The sequence below is a fragment of the Enhydra lutris genome, unplaced genomic scaffold (genome assembly GCF_002288905.1).
Source record: "Enhydra lutris kenyoni isolate GAN:26980312 unplaced genomic scaffold, ASM228890v2 scaffoldscaffold7, whole genome shotgun sequence".
NCBI classification, from domain to species: domain Eukaryota; kingdom Metazoa; phylum Chordata; class Mammalia; order Carnivora; family Mustelidae; genus Enhydra; species Enhydra lutris.
In genome coordinates this window covers 7,595,377-7,608,477 of record NW_019154091.1, presented here as the reverse complement: position 1 = coordinate 7,608,477, position 13,101 = coordinate 7,595,377, and the positions used below count along the sequence as shown (strand labels likewise).

Sequence of the window (13,101 nt, the reverse complement as noted above, 5' to 3'; positions counted from 1 at the left end):
GCAAATAAAACCTAAACCCAGCAATATAAGAGTATTAATAAAGATTTGAGCAGAAATCAATGAAATAGAAACCAAAAGAGCAGTAGAACATATCAACGAAACTAGGAATTTGTTCTTTGAAAGAATTAGTAAGATCGATAAACTCCTGGCCAGACTTATCAAAAAGAAAAGAGAAAGGACCCAAATAAATAAAAACATGAATGAAAGAGGAGAGATTACAACCAATACTGAAGAAAACAGACCCATAATCAGCAATAAAATTGAAGCAGTAATCAAAAATTCCCATCAAACAAGAGTCCAGGGCCAGATGACTTCCAGGGGAATTCTAACAAACATTTAATTAGCACTAATTGTGCCTCGGGTAAACCTCATTGGCTACAGTACTGCCACTGCACCAAGCTTCTGCCAAATATTTAAAGAAGAACTAATACCTATTCTTCTGAAGCTTTTTCAAAAAATAGAAGTGGAAGGAGAACTTCCAACTCATTCTATGAGGCTGGAATTACCTTGATTCCAAAACCAGATGAAGAACCCACCTGAAGGAGAGTTCTAGACCAATATTCCTAATGAAAATGGATGCCAAAATTCTCACCAGGATACTAGCCAATAGAATCCAACAATACATTAAAAAGATTACTCACCATGACCAAGTACGATTTATTCCTGGGCTGCTAGGGTGGTTCAACATCTGCAGATCAATCAACATGATACATCACATTAATAAAAGAAAGAATAAGAATAATATGATCCTCTCAATGCAGAAAAAGCACTTGACAAAATATAGCATCCTTTCTTGATTAAAACTCTTCACAGTGTAGGGATAGAGGGAACATACCTCAATAAAAGACATATCATAAAAGCCATGTATGAAAAGTCGATAGCAAATTATCATTCTCATTGGGGAAAGCTGAGAGCTTTTCCCCTAAGGTCAGGAACACAAGAGCGATGCCCATTCTTGCTAGTTTTGTTCAGCATAGTACTAGAAGTCCTAGCCTCAGCAGTCAGGCAGCAAAAAGAAATAAAAAGCATTCAAATTGGCAAGGAAGTCAAACTCTCACTCTTTACAGATGAAATGATACTTCATGTGGAAAATCCCAAAGACTCCACCCCAAATTACTAGAACTCATACAGGAATTCAGCAAGGTGGCAAGATATAAAATCAATGCCCAGAAATCGGTTTCATTTCTATACACTAAAAACGAGACAGAAAGAGAAATTAAAGAGTTAGGCCTATTTACAATTGCGCCAAAAACCATAAGATACCTAGGAATAAACCAAACGACAGATGTGTACTCAGAAAACTATAGAATACTCATGAAAGAAATTCAGGAAGACACAAAGAAATGGAAAAAAACATTCCATGCTGATGGATTGGAAGAACAAATATTGTTAAAATGTCTATGCTTCCTAGAGCAGTCTATACATTCACTGCAATCACTGTCAAAATATCATCAACTTTTTTCACAGAGCTGGAACAAATAATCCTAAAATTTATATGGAACCAGAAGAGACCCGGAATAGCCAAAGGAATGTTGGAAAAGAAAACCAAAGTTGGGAACATCACAATTCCGGACTTCAAGCTCTATTAGAAAGCTATTGTCAGCAAGAAAATATGGCACAAAAACAGACACATAGATCAATGTCACAGTGTCTTATACCTAGTTAGCACTGACAGATATTTTAGAGATTTGAATAATGTGAGAAATTTAAGAATTGTGGAAGGAGTAGAGGTACAGGTTCTTTCACCTTTCTAGGTACAATTTTAGCTTATCTATAGGGTGTGGTGGGCAAAAACATGCATAGCATCTTGATCTATAGAGAAATTTAAAAAATTTCTATATATGGAAAGTAATCCAGAAGGAAATTGACCAAAATGTTACCAGTAATCATGTTTAGGTGGTACTTATTGGTGATATTTCATTTTGTTTTTTATGTTTTTTTTCCCATGTTCTGGATCTTCCATAAATGTGTAACTTTTTTAGAATCACAAAGTCTATTTTAATTTTGCAAAATCTGTGAGTATTAGAGATTAGTTGTATAAAAGTATTATTGGAAAATTGTCTATGAATCCATTTCTTTTTGTTATACTTATTTAGATTTATTATGATCTCGGAGGTTGACAAGAGAACCAACTGTTGCATTTTGTCTGCATTACTCTTTCAGGTAACACTTTATATCTTCTGACTAGTGACCATTTGGTCCAAAAAAAAGAAAGTGCAGTGGCTTATCATAGTCAAAAAACTCACAGGTAGGAAGATAGCACGGACCTTGATGAGGTATCACGAATCCATCTTTCCTTCCCTAGCTGAAGGTAGCATTTTCACCTTGAATATTCAGCAGAATTTTTCTCCTTCAGACTCTGGAAGGAATTTTGCAGATCAGGAAACTGAGTCTCATCGTTAGTAAGACTGTGTTGCTAATGAGCTGTGAAGCCAGTCTGTTTGACTCCAAATGGTGGCCTTAGGTTACCTCATCTCTATAAATAAAGTTTTGCTCGACTGTACAATGTGAAGTATACCATATAATGAAAGCAAGAAATAAGCTGAAGACTACAAAAGTAGAGTGTTGGCAGCTCCTAGAATTTTGTTTTGACTTCATTGAAGAAGAAAAGAGCTTTAATCTGAAATACAAGACACTTTGAGATACAGGGATGTAGCCAGGGGCCTTTGCAATGTACTAAAGGTTCTGTTTACCTTGAAGGGTGGCCACCCGTGTTCTGTGTATCAGAGGCATCTGATAGCTTATGAAATCTAGATAGAAAAGCTCTCTGGAAAGCCTTTTCTGAATGTAAGGCCACACTTTTCAGTTTTCTTATGTTTCATGCACCTCTTGCCTGTGCTTTAAAGAGAGGAGGTAGAAGAGGTAAGAGTGCAAAGGGAATGATAATCGGATATTGACTCCCTATATTGCATTCTTGACTGTCTGATACTGCTTGTTCTTGAAGATAATGCTATTGTTTTTTAAAAAAAGCAATTTAAAAAATTAAATTTTTGCTTACTATGGGCATAATTTTTTAGTACTAATTGTACTTAAAAGCTGGTAGGATTTATTTTTTAAATCTTAATTTTTTTATGATTTTAAAACAGATTTGTAAAATTAAAAATGTAAACAACTGCATAGTATTTTAGAGCAGGTACAACTGCATAGTATTTTAGAGCAGGTGCCTAGTCATATTCATAATGAGGAATCTGATTAAAATTATTTTCTGATATTTACATTAAATAATTTCATAATGCATGTCATCAGTTAATGTTAATTATTTAGGATAACATCAGAAACACTCCTAAATATAAAATTTGATTTTGTGTATCAATTTTGTTTCCCAACATTGAATACAGTGTTGGTCATATAAATTACCTAAGAAATATTGGCAAAATTAAACAACTCATCTTTTTACTTAATTCAGTTAAAAATTCAGAATTAACTCTGCTGGATTTAGACTTCTGAAATCATTTGTTATCCTATACGTATAGGTTGGTAGAGTGGGAAGAGAATAGATTTTTTTTAAATTTAAATATATGTGACTTTGAATCTTCTTTCTTCCACCATTAGCTGTGTCACCTTATATAAATTAATTGTGTAAGCCTCAATTATATCATTTGTGAGGTAATAATCCTTCCTCCTAGAGGTAGGTTAAATGAGGATTAAATAAGGTAGTATTTATAAAGAATTTACCAGTAGTGTCCAACACAAAATTAACCCCAACAAATGATAATATAATGATTATTTTTTCTGAAGATAGTAAATATCCAACTACCATGGAATTTAAAAGGCCCATCTTGAGTGATGGAAGCATTTGGAACTGTAATGATGATAATATTAATGATAAGTACCATTTATTCAAGGCACAGTGTGCCAGGCATATGCTAAGCACTTCAGGAAGTAATACATATACTTATTGTTTTGTGTCAGTGTTGCAAATGCAATTTATAGCTTTTCATTTCACCTGTTTTCATTTTCAGGGTTTGCTTAGAACCACACTTCCACATCCCAAAGCTGAACGTTGCTACGCTCAGTATGAAATCACTCAGCTTCTCCCAGGCATCGAGCTCTTCTCAGACAGATACAGGGCTGACATTTGCTCTGTAGTCGCAAGTCTGTATTACATTATACGTGAACTGCAATATGCTAAGCAAAATCTTACAGTAAGTCATTTGTAAAATCAACAAATCTTAATTCACTGCGGTATTTTTGCCTTCTACCTTAAACCTTTCAAATTTTGTTAATGTCCTCTGGGTTGGTCTTGTGTTACTCTTAAATTCCAGACTCAGGATTCTTACTTGCACTGCAAAATAAAATATATTAATTAATATTTCTTCTTTGACATCATTATTTGCACTGCATTTTGGGTACAAAGTCAATGTCCATTTGATTTTGTTCCCTTTTTACTCTATTACTTTATTATTTTTCCTCCTTCTTAAGACAGTTGGGAAGATTGATTAGAATATTTCACTGGTCTCAAACAGAGGAATCTAGTGCACATGTAACTCACTGTACTAAGTCATGCAGGTCATATCAGTACACAAACTATGAGAATATTTCTTTGTTGAGATAAATTCCTTTGTGTCTCTTGTCTTCTCCCTGTTCTAAGTGAACAACAGATTCAAACTGTGACATAAAAGGCAAATACTTCTTAATATCCGAGGACATTCTAAACCTCATGCAGTTCTCTTCCTTTGGGGAAATAAATCACAGTATATGTCATAAATTTGAAGTTGGTTGCATTTAAAAAATAAACCAGTATGCTCTATCTGTTGATCATTTTATATTTTTCTCCTTTATTTTATTTTTCCTATTTTCTTCCTATATGCTATTTCTTCTACATTTATATCTCTCCCCAACTATGTTTGCTTCTTAATACCTAAACTTTCTTTTTTTAGTTCTTTCCTTTTCTTCTATCATTTTCATGCCTACTTTCTTTTTTCCCCTCATACATTGTTTATTTTCTATTCTCTTGTCCTAAATTCACTCTCTCTCCTTATATTGAAAAGATTTATTGTCCCTTGATATGTGTTGTTAAATTATAAAGCCATGTGTTAAAGTGAAGAGATTGATAAATGCTGTTAACACTTGGCATATTTGGCAAGAAATTGTTTATTAGGAAAAAGATAACAAAATGGTACTCCTTTCATTGTTAAGGGGATTCATTTCTGGATTTAGAAAATAGTTCTATCCCCTGGGTAACCTTTAGCTGCCTAGTCATATTCATATATAATACATATCACTGCACTGGAAAAGAAATGAGACTTTTTTCTCTGAAGCTTAAGAAATTGAGAACATTTTTCTGAATAATTGAGCAATTGGTAGCAATAAAGTGGTGTGTTTTTATTTCTCACTAAAGAAATGAAACAATCTCAAAGGTAATAGCCAACTCTTATTGTTTTGTGCTGCATTAATTGTAGAAAAAGATATTGTGTTATGTTTGTAGTGCATAATTGTAGAAAAATGTATTATGTTTGAAATCACTTAAGACCAGTTCTAAACCATTTAAAAAGCTGTTGCTATCAGCAGCTGCCAGTTGACTGACAATTAGAGGTTCCTTAGCTGAACTTGCAAGATGTAAACAGTTTCTATTTTGTATTACACCACCCTCTGGAAGAAGTCCAGTGGGTAAGGAGTCTGCTGTCACATACAGATCTTGGTAGGAGATCCACTGCTGTGGGATCATGGGAAATAGTTTGCTAAATAATGGGAAATCCCAATATTCCTCCTTGCTCTATCTCCCTTTAGCAAACAAGGGCCGAGTTGTAGGAAAAAAGCTTGGGTTTTCAGTTGAGATCAGTAGCTGTTCAGAAGTCTAGGCAAACAGCTATCCATCCCCTCAACACCTAACTCCGGTCAGATAGTGTGGTTGGATCAACTGAAATATGGGTAGTTTGTAAGCTCTCACCCATATCCGTGAGATTTCAAGAGGAGTTGAACTTTGGGGTTAATTCTAAGAAAATAAAAATATTATGTGAAGAGTAAGCTTGGGTAATCAATAGAATATATGCTCTGTGAAAGCAAGATTGTTAGACTTTGTTGTCATTCAGCATAATGGGCACGCTATAAATATTCTTGCTGATAGAGATACTCCAGTTGAAGACAAATAGCAGCTTCCATTGAGATGAGTGAGCAGGTGACACGGATGGCAGTTGCTTTGCTTTAAATTTTGCAGTTATTTGATAGCTCATTTGCTAGAATGTTTCTATAAGCCTCGATGATTCATACATATATGTTAATTTTTTTCAAAGAAGATTATTGATTGGATTTCCACTTTTCCACGCTTAAAGAGATTTGAAACCTAGGTTTTAGACGCCAGGTGGCATCTACAAGTTGCCCTGGTGCTACTTTCAAGTTCTTACAGAATTATGGAGTATATTATAGGCAGATCATTTCACTTAGCCAAATAGTATAGTCTCTAACCATGGCAAATTTAACTGCTGTTTTATATAACATCCCCCCACATTAATATTTGGCTACATTTTACTATTAGGTTATTAACTTGATAAAACATGTTTTAGATTTTTAAAAAAATGTTGGTTTTTTTTTTGTTTTTTTTTTTACCATTGGTAGGTTCTGCCTCTACTTGCACTGTACCAATATTTTGTTTCTGGAATTTGCCAAGATCTGGTCAGAAATCTAGAAGCTAGGATCCTCAAGGTATGTGACAAACTTGTAAGATGTTTGATATTCCTGGACTGTAAAGATACTGTCATAAGTTAATTTGGTTCTAATACTCATAATAACAAGCTTATAATATATGGTATGCTGATATTTTTAAAAATGCCCATTATTATAATAACATATGAGAGTGAGCTGGCTCATTTTTTGCTTGGGCTACACGTGGGAACAGCTACATGTGGGAACAAGGCTCGTCCAACATCAGTCAGCCTGGAAATCACCACTTCTAGAGTATTGATTTCCTGGTAGAACTAATGAGTCTGTTTTCTGAAGTTTCTGTGAACTTTTTGCTAAGGATCTTTATGTATATCATAATATGTGAGAAGTTTTCATTGTACAGACAGTTGAAGTGACAAAACACACAGATGCTGGATTACAACTAATTCTGTAACCTAGAAGTCAGGATAGGCTCTCTGCCTTCAAGATCCTTGTGCAGTTGACTTGAGCCCCATGTGGACTGGGAACCTTGAGCCCCTCATTTTCTGTGCCCTTTTCCTAGTTAGCCAAGGTCACGGTCTTTCACTCTGTTGAATTCATTTTGCACATGGATCATCTCAACATTGAGCAGATTTTCTCCCTGTTCTGCACCTCCTCATCTTGAATATGGAATTCAGTCCTAATCCACATTCTATACACACACACACATACACACACACACACACACACACACAAACTCTCATGCTCACTCACGTACACATAAACATACACAACACATTCACCCAAGGCTTTTATTTTTATACTGGATTTAGTGAAAATTTGGATCACAGGAAAATATAAGTTGAGGCAAAGCAAACAATTTAAAATAGAATATTTGGCATCTCTGGGTTTAAAATATTTCTCAGCCAACATCTCATGCTTTTGCCTCCCATCCCATGGTTTAATCAGCTGTGTGCTGGTAAGTGTTTCACACATCACTCTAAAAAAAAAACCCCTGATTTGTAGCACTTTCAGTTTCCATGGTGCAAATATTCCCGCTATAGCTGACTTCAGCCTACCAACCAGGCATTACTGAATGTGGAATCGGGACAAGATACGTGCAGTCTCCTCTTGCAAATTGGGAGGAAGAGGCTCCATTGCATCACTGGCTTAACCCTCCTTATCCTTTTTTTGGAAATACCTTATACACTTCTCCCCCAAATCTTTCCTATTTTCTTATGAGGGGAAATTAGACTTCCCTTTGAATTCTTCTCTCTACCTGGACCCTGCCCTTGGGCCTATGATTTCAGGACCAAAGAGTTCATAACATTCTATTTCTAAATAAATACAGTACTTTCCCTAGGAGGAATTCTGATGCTAACTATTAAGAGGATATATTTTAACTCAGGAATAAATAATTATCAGCTGTGAAAATGTCTGGATCACTCTTTCTGACTTACTGAACTCTTAAGAGTTTTCCTGCTTTTGATTTCCAATAACACCTTTTGAAAAGCTGCATATAACTTTTTTCTCTCTATTTTAAAAACAGTGCTCTGTTCAAGATTGCAAAATTCCTGAGGTTAGGGCCTGATTTTTTTTTTTTTTTTAAAGATTTTATTTAATTATTTGTCAGAGAGAGAGGGAGAGAGAGCAAGCACAGGCAGACAGAATGGCAGGCAGAGGCAGAGGGAGAAGCAGGCTCCCTGATGAGCAAGGAGCCTGATGTGGGACTCAATCCCAGGACGCTGGGATCATGACCTGAGCTGAAGGCAGCTGCTTAACCAACTGAGCCACCCAGGCGTCCCAGGGCCTGATTTTTTTTTTTTTCATCTTTTATTTCCCTATCGTATACTGAGTAATAAATTCATATATCAATACTCAGTCATTAATTATTGAATTGAATTTTAAACCTATAGACATTTATCAGTGCCTACTGTCCACACTTTCCTTAGTCTTTAGTGGGAACTAACCTAAAAGATAACTTCGTAGACATTTATTGCTTTACCTCTAAAACAACATTTGTTGAGTATCTCCTATGTAAAAGCACCATGTTCGTAACTCTGATCAAAGAAATGTAACCCATGGTCGTTGCTTATAAGGAAGTAAAAATAAGGGAAAAGAGACAGGGCATATACACAAGACAATAACATAGGCATCTGCCCCTTGATCATTTCCAAATGAGTATGATGAGCACTGTCTCCTGGAGTTTGAAAAAGGGAAAGTGGCTTTGGATCTCTTGGTTTTACTAAGTAGGTAAGATTTGGTGAAGAAAGAAAGAACTGAGCAGGAGAGAGGAAGAAGGGAACATTCTTGGCAGGTAATAGTGTGAAGCATATAGAGATGAGACAGTATGGACTTGTTGGGGCTGGGGGCAGGGGTGGTTCTGTGAAGCCAGAGAAGGAGGAGGTTTTGAGGAGGGAGAATGTAATAGGAGAATACCAGAGATCCGTGTTGTGGTCCACGATGTCCATGAGCAGTGGGGCCCAGTCCTGAATTCCAAACTAAGGCATAATGAGGAGGCTGAGCAGTGAGAGAAATGAGGAGATTATGGAATCAGAATTGGGTAGCCATATTATTCTGGTCTATCATTTAGAGGCAGGAGAAGCATGGAAGTGTTGCAGTGACCATTAGTAACATGTCAGAAGGGGATCCAGAGAGGCACTGAAAGATATAATCTGAAACAAAGTTTTTGTTTAAATGACTGTGTTTTATTGGATTGTTAACATTTGGCAACTTTCTGTACTAAAGTAGCTTAGAAGCCAGTGAAGAACTGTGGACTCTAGTCGGCAGCCTTGGGTTGAGAGGTGGGATGAATTGCAGAATCTTGGTCAGAAGAAGGACATGATCAGATGTATCTTGGCAACAGTGTCAGGAGCAGAGTGAGTCAGCAGTGGAATCTTATTGGCAATAGCAGAACAGAAACACCTGACCAGGGTTTTGACAGAAACAATGAAAAAGGGCAACTGATGCATCACCCAGAGGAAGAAATGACAGCCTGTTTGAGCAGAGTTTGCCTGACCTTTCTGAAGTAAACTGGGGTCAGTGGGTGGGAAGAGAGAAAAGTCATAGTCGGGAAACAGCAAACAATGCTCTCTGACAAGCCAAACCGCAATAGATCATGCTGTTAAGTTTCTGTTGGGCACTAGTGTCTTTCAGGGAAAGCTTTAAGACCTCTTTACGATCAGCCAGTCCAGCTTCACTTTAGAACTGCCAACGTCTTGAAAGATTTATTAGTCTCAACATATCCGGCATTCCTGGGAAGGGTACCGATGGTTCTGTATTTGTGCAAGCGAAAGGTTGATTTAAGGGTAGTTCTTTTTTCCATCTGGCTTGTTTATGTTCACGCTGTTGGTCATTTCTGAAAATACATGTTCATTGTTATCACCACTGCTTTTACAAATGGCCACATTAGTATGATAAACCGACCCAGAGGTAGCCTTAGAGGTTACAGGTAGTTTGTGCACAGGCGTCTCACCACCAAGATCAGTGGAGATAAACCTCATTATCTCCTACATGGGATAATGAGAAAATGTTCATCTAGAAGTCTAAAAGAGCTCCTATGACTGACTCCTAATGCCTGCTTGGGTATTATATGGCCCAAGGGAAGTTAGAGCCCAAGGTATTTTAGGCAAGAACCAAAGTGTGCAACTCAGTAGACAGTTTTCCCTTCTGCAGTGAAAATATTCTCTTAACCTTTTATGCTTTATTTTCATACTATTGTCATATCCTATTTCCCCCTAATTTACTAAGCTTATTTTTATTTCTTTAAAGTTTAGATACTCATGAGATTCCTATGGTAGTGCTTAAAGGAAAAGAGATACTAAGTGTATGGGTATGTGTGTATGTGTGAAGATCATATATATATGATCTTTGTCCATTTTGTATTTTATTTCCTGTTTGTACAATTTGCCTTTCTCTATTCTCAAAAGTCACTGGAGTTTTCAAAACGTAAGTCAGGTTAGGGACCTGCCTTGTTCAAAACTCTCCAATAACTTCTTATCACACAGAGACTAAAATTCCAAGTTCTCAGTCTAGTCTACAGGCCACCATTCATACCTGTCTCCTAACCCTCTTCCCCCAATCTCCCTATACTCCTGCCACACAGGCTCTTCCTTGAGCACCCCAAGACACCCCGGCTGCTCCTGCTGCTGCATGACATTTACTTGAGATGGCTCAGCAGATTTTCACATGTCTCTCTTTCATGTCATTTCCCAATTTTCTCTGGAATGTCTTCTTCAGAGAAGTCCTTCTTGACTGGAGCTCTGAAAGTAGCATTTTTGTCAGTACCCTTTATCCCTTATAATACTGTGTATATCTTCGTGTATCACTTAAATTAGCTCAATACAGATTGGGAAGGGATGTAACATCCAAGAGGGCTTGTGCATAGGAAGTGTCCAATAAACACATTGAATGAATGAATGACTTTTGTTCAGGAACTTTTCTTCCCATAATTTCCTGATTGAAAGTTCTGCTGGGTAATATTCAAATAACCCATGTACAATTTATAGTTATCAACTGATTAACTTTAAGGATATGTCTTTAAAACTGACAGAGCGCATTAATTATGGATGACAAAATGAATAGTTGTCTCTATGTTGATACATCACAGAGTTCATCTCCTGGTTTGACTTTCCTCAGAGTATTAGAGAACATCAGGAGTATTTTTGTTTTGTTTTTCTTCTAAACCATAGTTCACCATGGGTACAAAAAATAAATTCAATCATTTTTTTAACTCTTCAATGCCTGTCATGTTTTTGTGTTTGCTCTGATGAAGTAAGCCACATTTGACAAATGTCCGTTGTTACGAACAGTTGCCTGCTGTTGTTCATTAGCTTCTTGGTCTGTTGCACATGTAAACTGGCTTACATACAAACACATACATCTCCATCTACTGTGTTTACCAAGCATTAATTTATAAGGCATTACCAATTATGTTAAGCAGAAATTTTGGACCTCAGAAAGCTGATGATTTTTCTCTAAAATTGTTATTTTGTAAGTAAAATGGATTATTTAATTTTAAAATCTCATTTTTTTCCTTTCCTTTAAAGATTCAGGTTCTTACAGATTTAGGATTTTTTTCTGAAGCCTTTTATGAGATATCCCAGATTTTTTATGGAAAAAATATGCCTTCCTCGGTACCCTCTGGCTGTAAGGCTCCTGGAAAAGTAAAGGTAAATCTGCTGCTCTGATTCAAAGCCATTTCTTTACTTTTTGAAGGCAACATTACTCAGATTTAGGGAATGCTTCCACAAAAGTGTATTTATAAGTCTCTGGTGCTGCAGACTTCTTTGTTAAGCCTGGTTGTTAGCTAACAGTAGGCTCTTACAAGGTTTCATTCGTTTGGAAGGGAAGGATGTCTTGTGGGGCAGTACTGCACTGGAGTCAGTTTTTATAATGGAATTCTGTCTCTGTGTTACAGATGGTCTCAGTGGACCTATCAGCCACTCCCTCTTAGATTTTGGCATCTGATCTGATAATTTATGGTTAATGTTGTTTGTCAAAGCGGTCTCTTCTCATGTTTTATTTGGATATGTTGATTTATATAATTTTATACCAGAGTGTTAAACATGCATTGTTCAAATTGTATTTATAAATGAGATCATTGAAACATCCTTGAAAATGAATACTGGCATTTATATTTAAATCAGAGTGAGCTCTTACTTTCTTGTTTTGGGTTTCATGAGAATTACTGTGTGATCTTGCAGACATTTGGACCCTTGTGATCCAGCAGTAAAGGAAATAGGAGGTAACAAGTCAGTTTCCTGGGGAAGCTGTTATGTGTGAGGAGTGACACTGGCAGACACAGTACTTACTGGTGGGATTCAAATTTGGAAGGCCTAGAAGAAGTTGGGAAATAGGCTATTAGTCTTGAAAATAACTTGTGTAAGCTGACATTAGATATACATACATTGCACTCATTACTTAAGTGTATTCCCCTGAAATGTCATTGCTTAATGCTCGGTATGACTGCTACAGCATTATAATTTGTTGTACCAGGATAAGTGTGAGGTTATCTAGAGATAAGCCCAAGTGGGACATTCAGTAGGCAATAGGATACAACTGTGTGTGTATGTATATACATCCCCATCTCTATCTCTTTCTGTATCTATCTAGAGAGAAAAGAGTCAGTTGGTTTTTTGCTCATTTTTTTTGGCATGAACGAACTCATCTTCTCACCTGGGTTAAATTAACAGTATTTTTGCTTGCTTCTCAGCCAACAGCCTTTCCCTGTTGTAAATAATTTGCATTTTGTTATTAAAACTATATTTAACTCATTTAAATATTTTATTGAGTGCTTACTAAATACAGGCACTATTTTAACCATGGGGTTCAACCAGTAAAAAGATAAATGGAGTTATTGCCTTCCTGGGAGCGTGTTACTTTTGGACAGCCCAGTGAAGAAGACAAACCATAAACCTATTAAGCACATAAATATGTCAGGTGATGATGTATCATAAGGGACAGTCAGGCTAAGCTGAGGGGACAGAGAATGACCAAGGCAGTGAGTTTTATTCAAAGTGG

General features: G+C 36.4%; 1 protein-coding gene across 1 annotated transcript in view; it reads left to right on the top strand.

The window, feature by feature from the left end:
• The window catches only part of LOC111142202 (cilia and flagella associated protein 54), a 313,573-nt gene that overhangs the window by 194,670 nt on the left and 105,802 nt on the right, over positions 1-13,101 (top strand). Inside the window, exons 43-46 of the mRNA XM_022495227.1 lie at positions 2,097-2,163; positions 3,963-4,145; positions 6,556-6,642; positions 11,628-11,750. Of these exons, the coding sequence (XP_022350935.1) occupies positions 2,097-2,163; positions 3,963-4,145; positions 6,556-6,642; positions 11,628-11,750 (460 nt within the window). The remainder of the gene's footprint in view (positions 1-2,096; positions 2,164-3,962; positions 4,146-6,555; positions 6,643-11,627; positions 11,751-13,101) is intronic.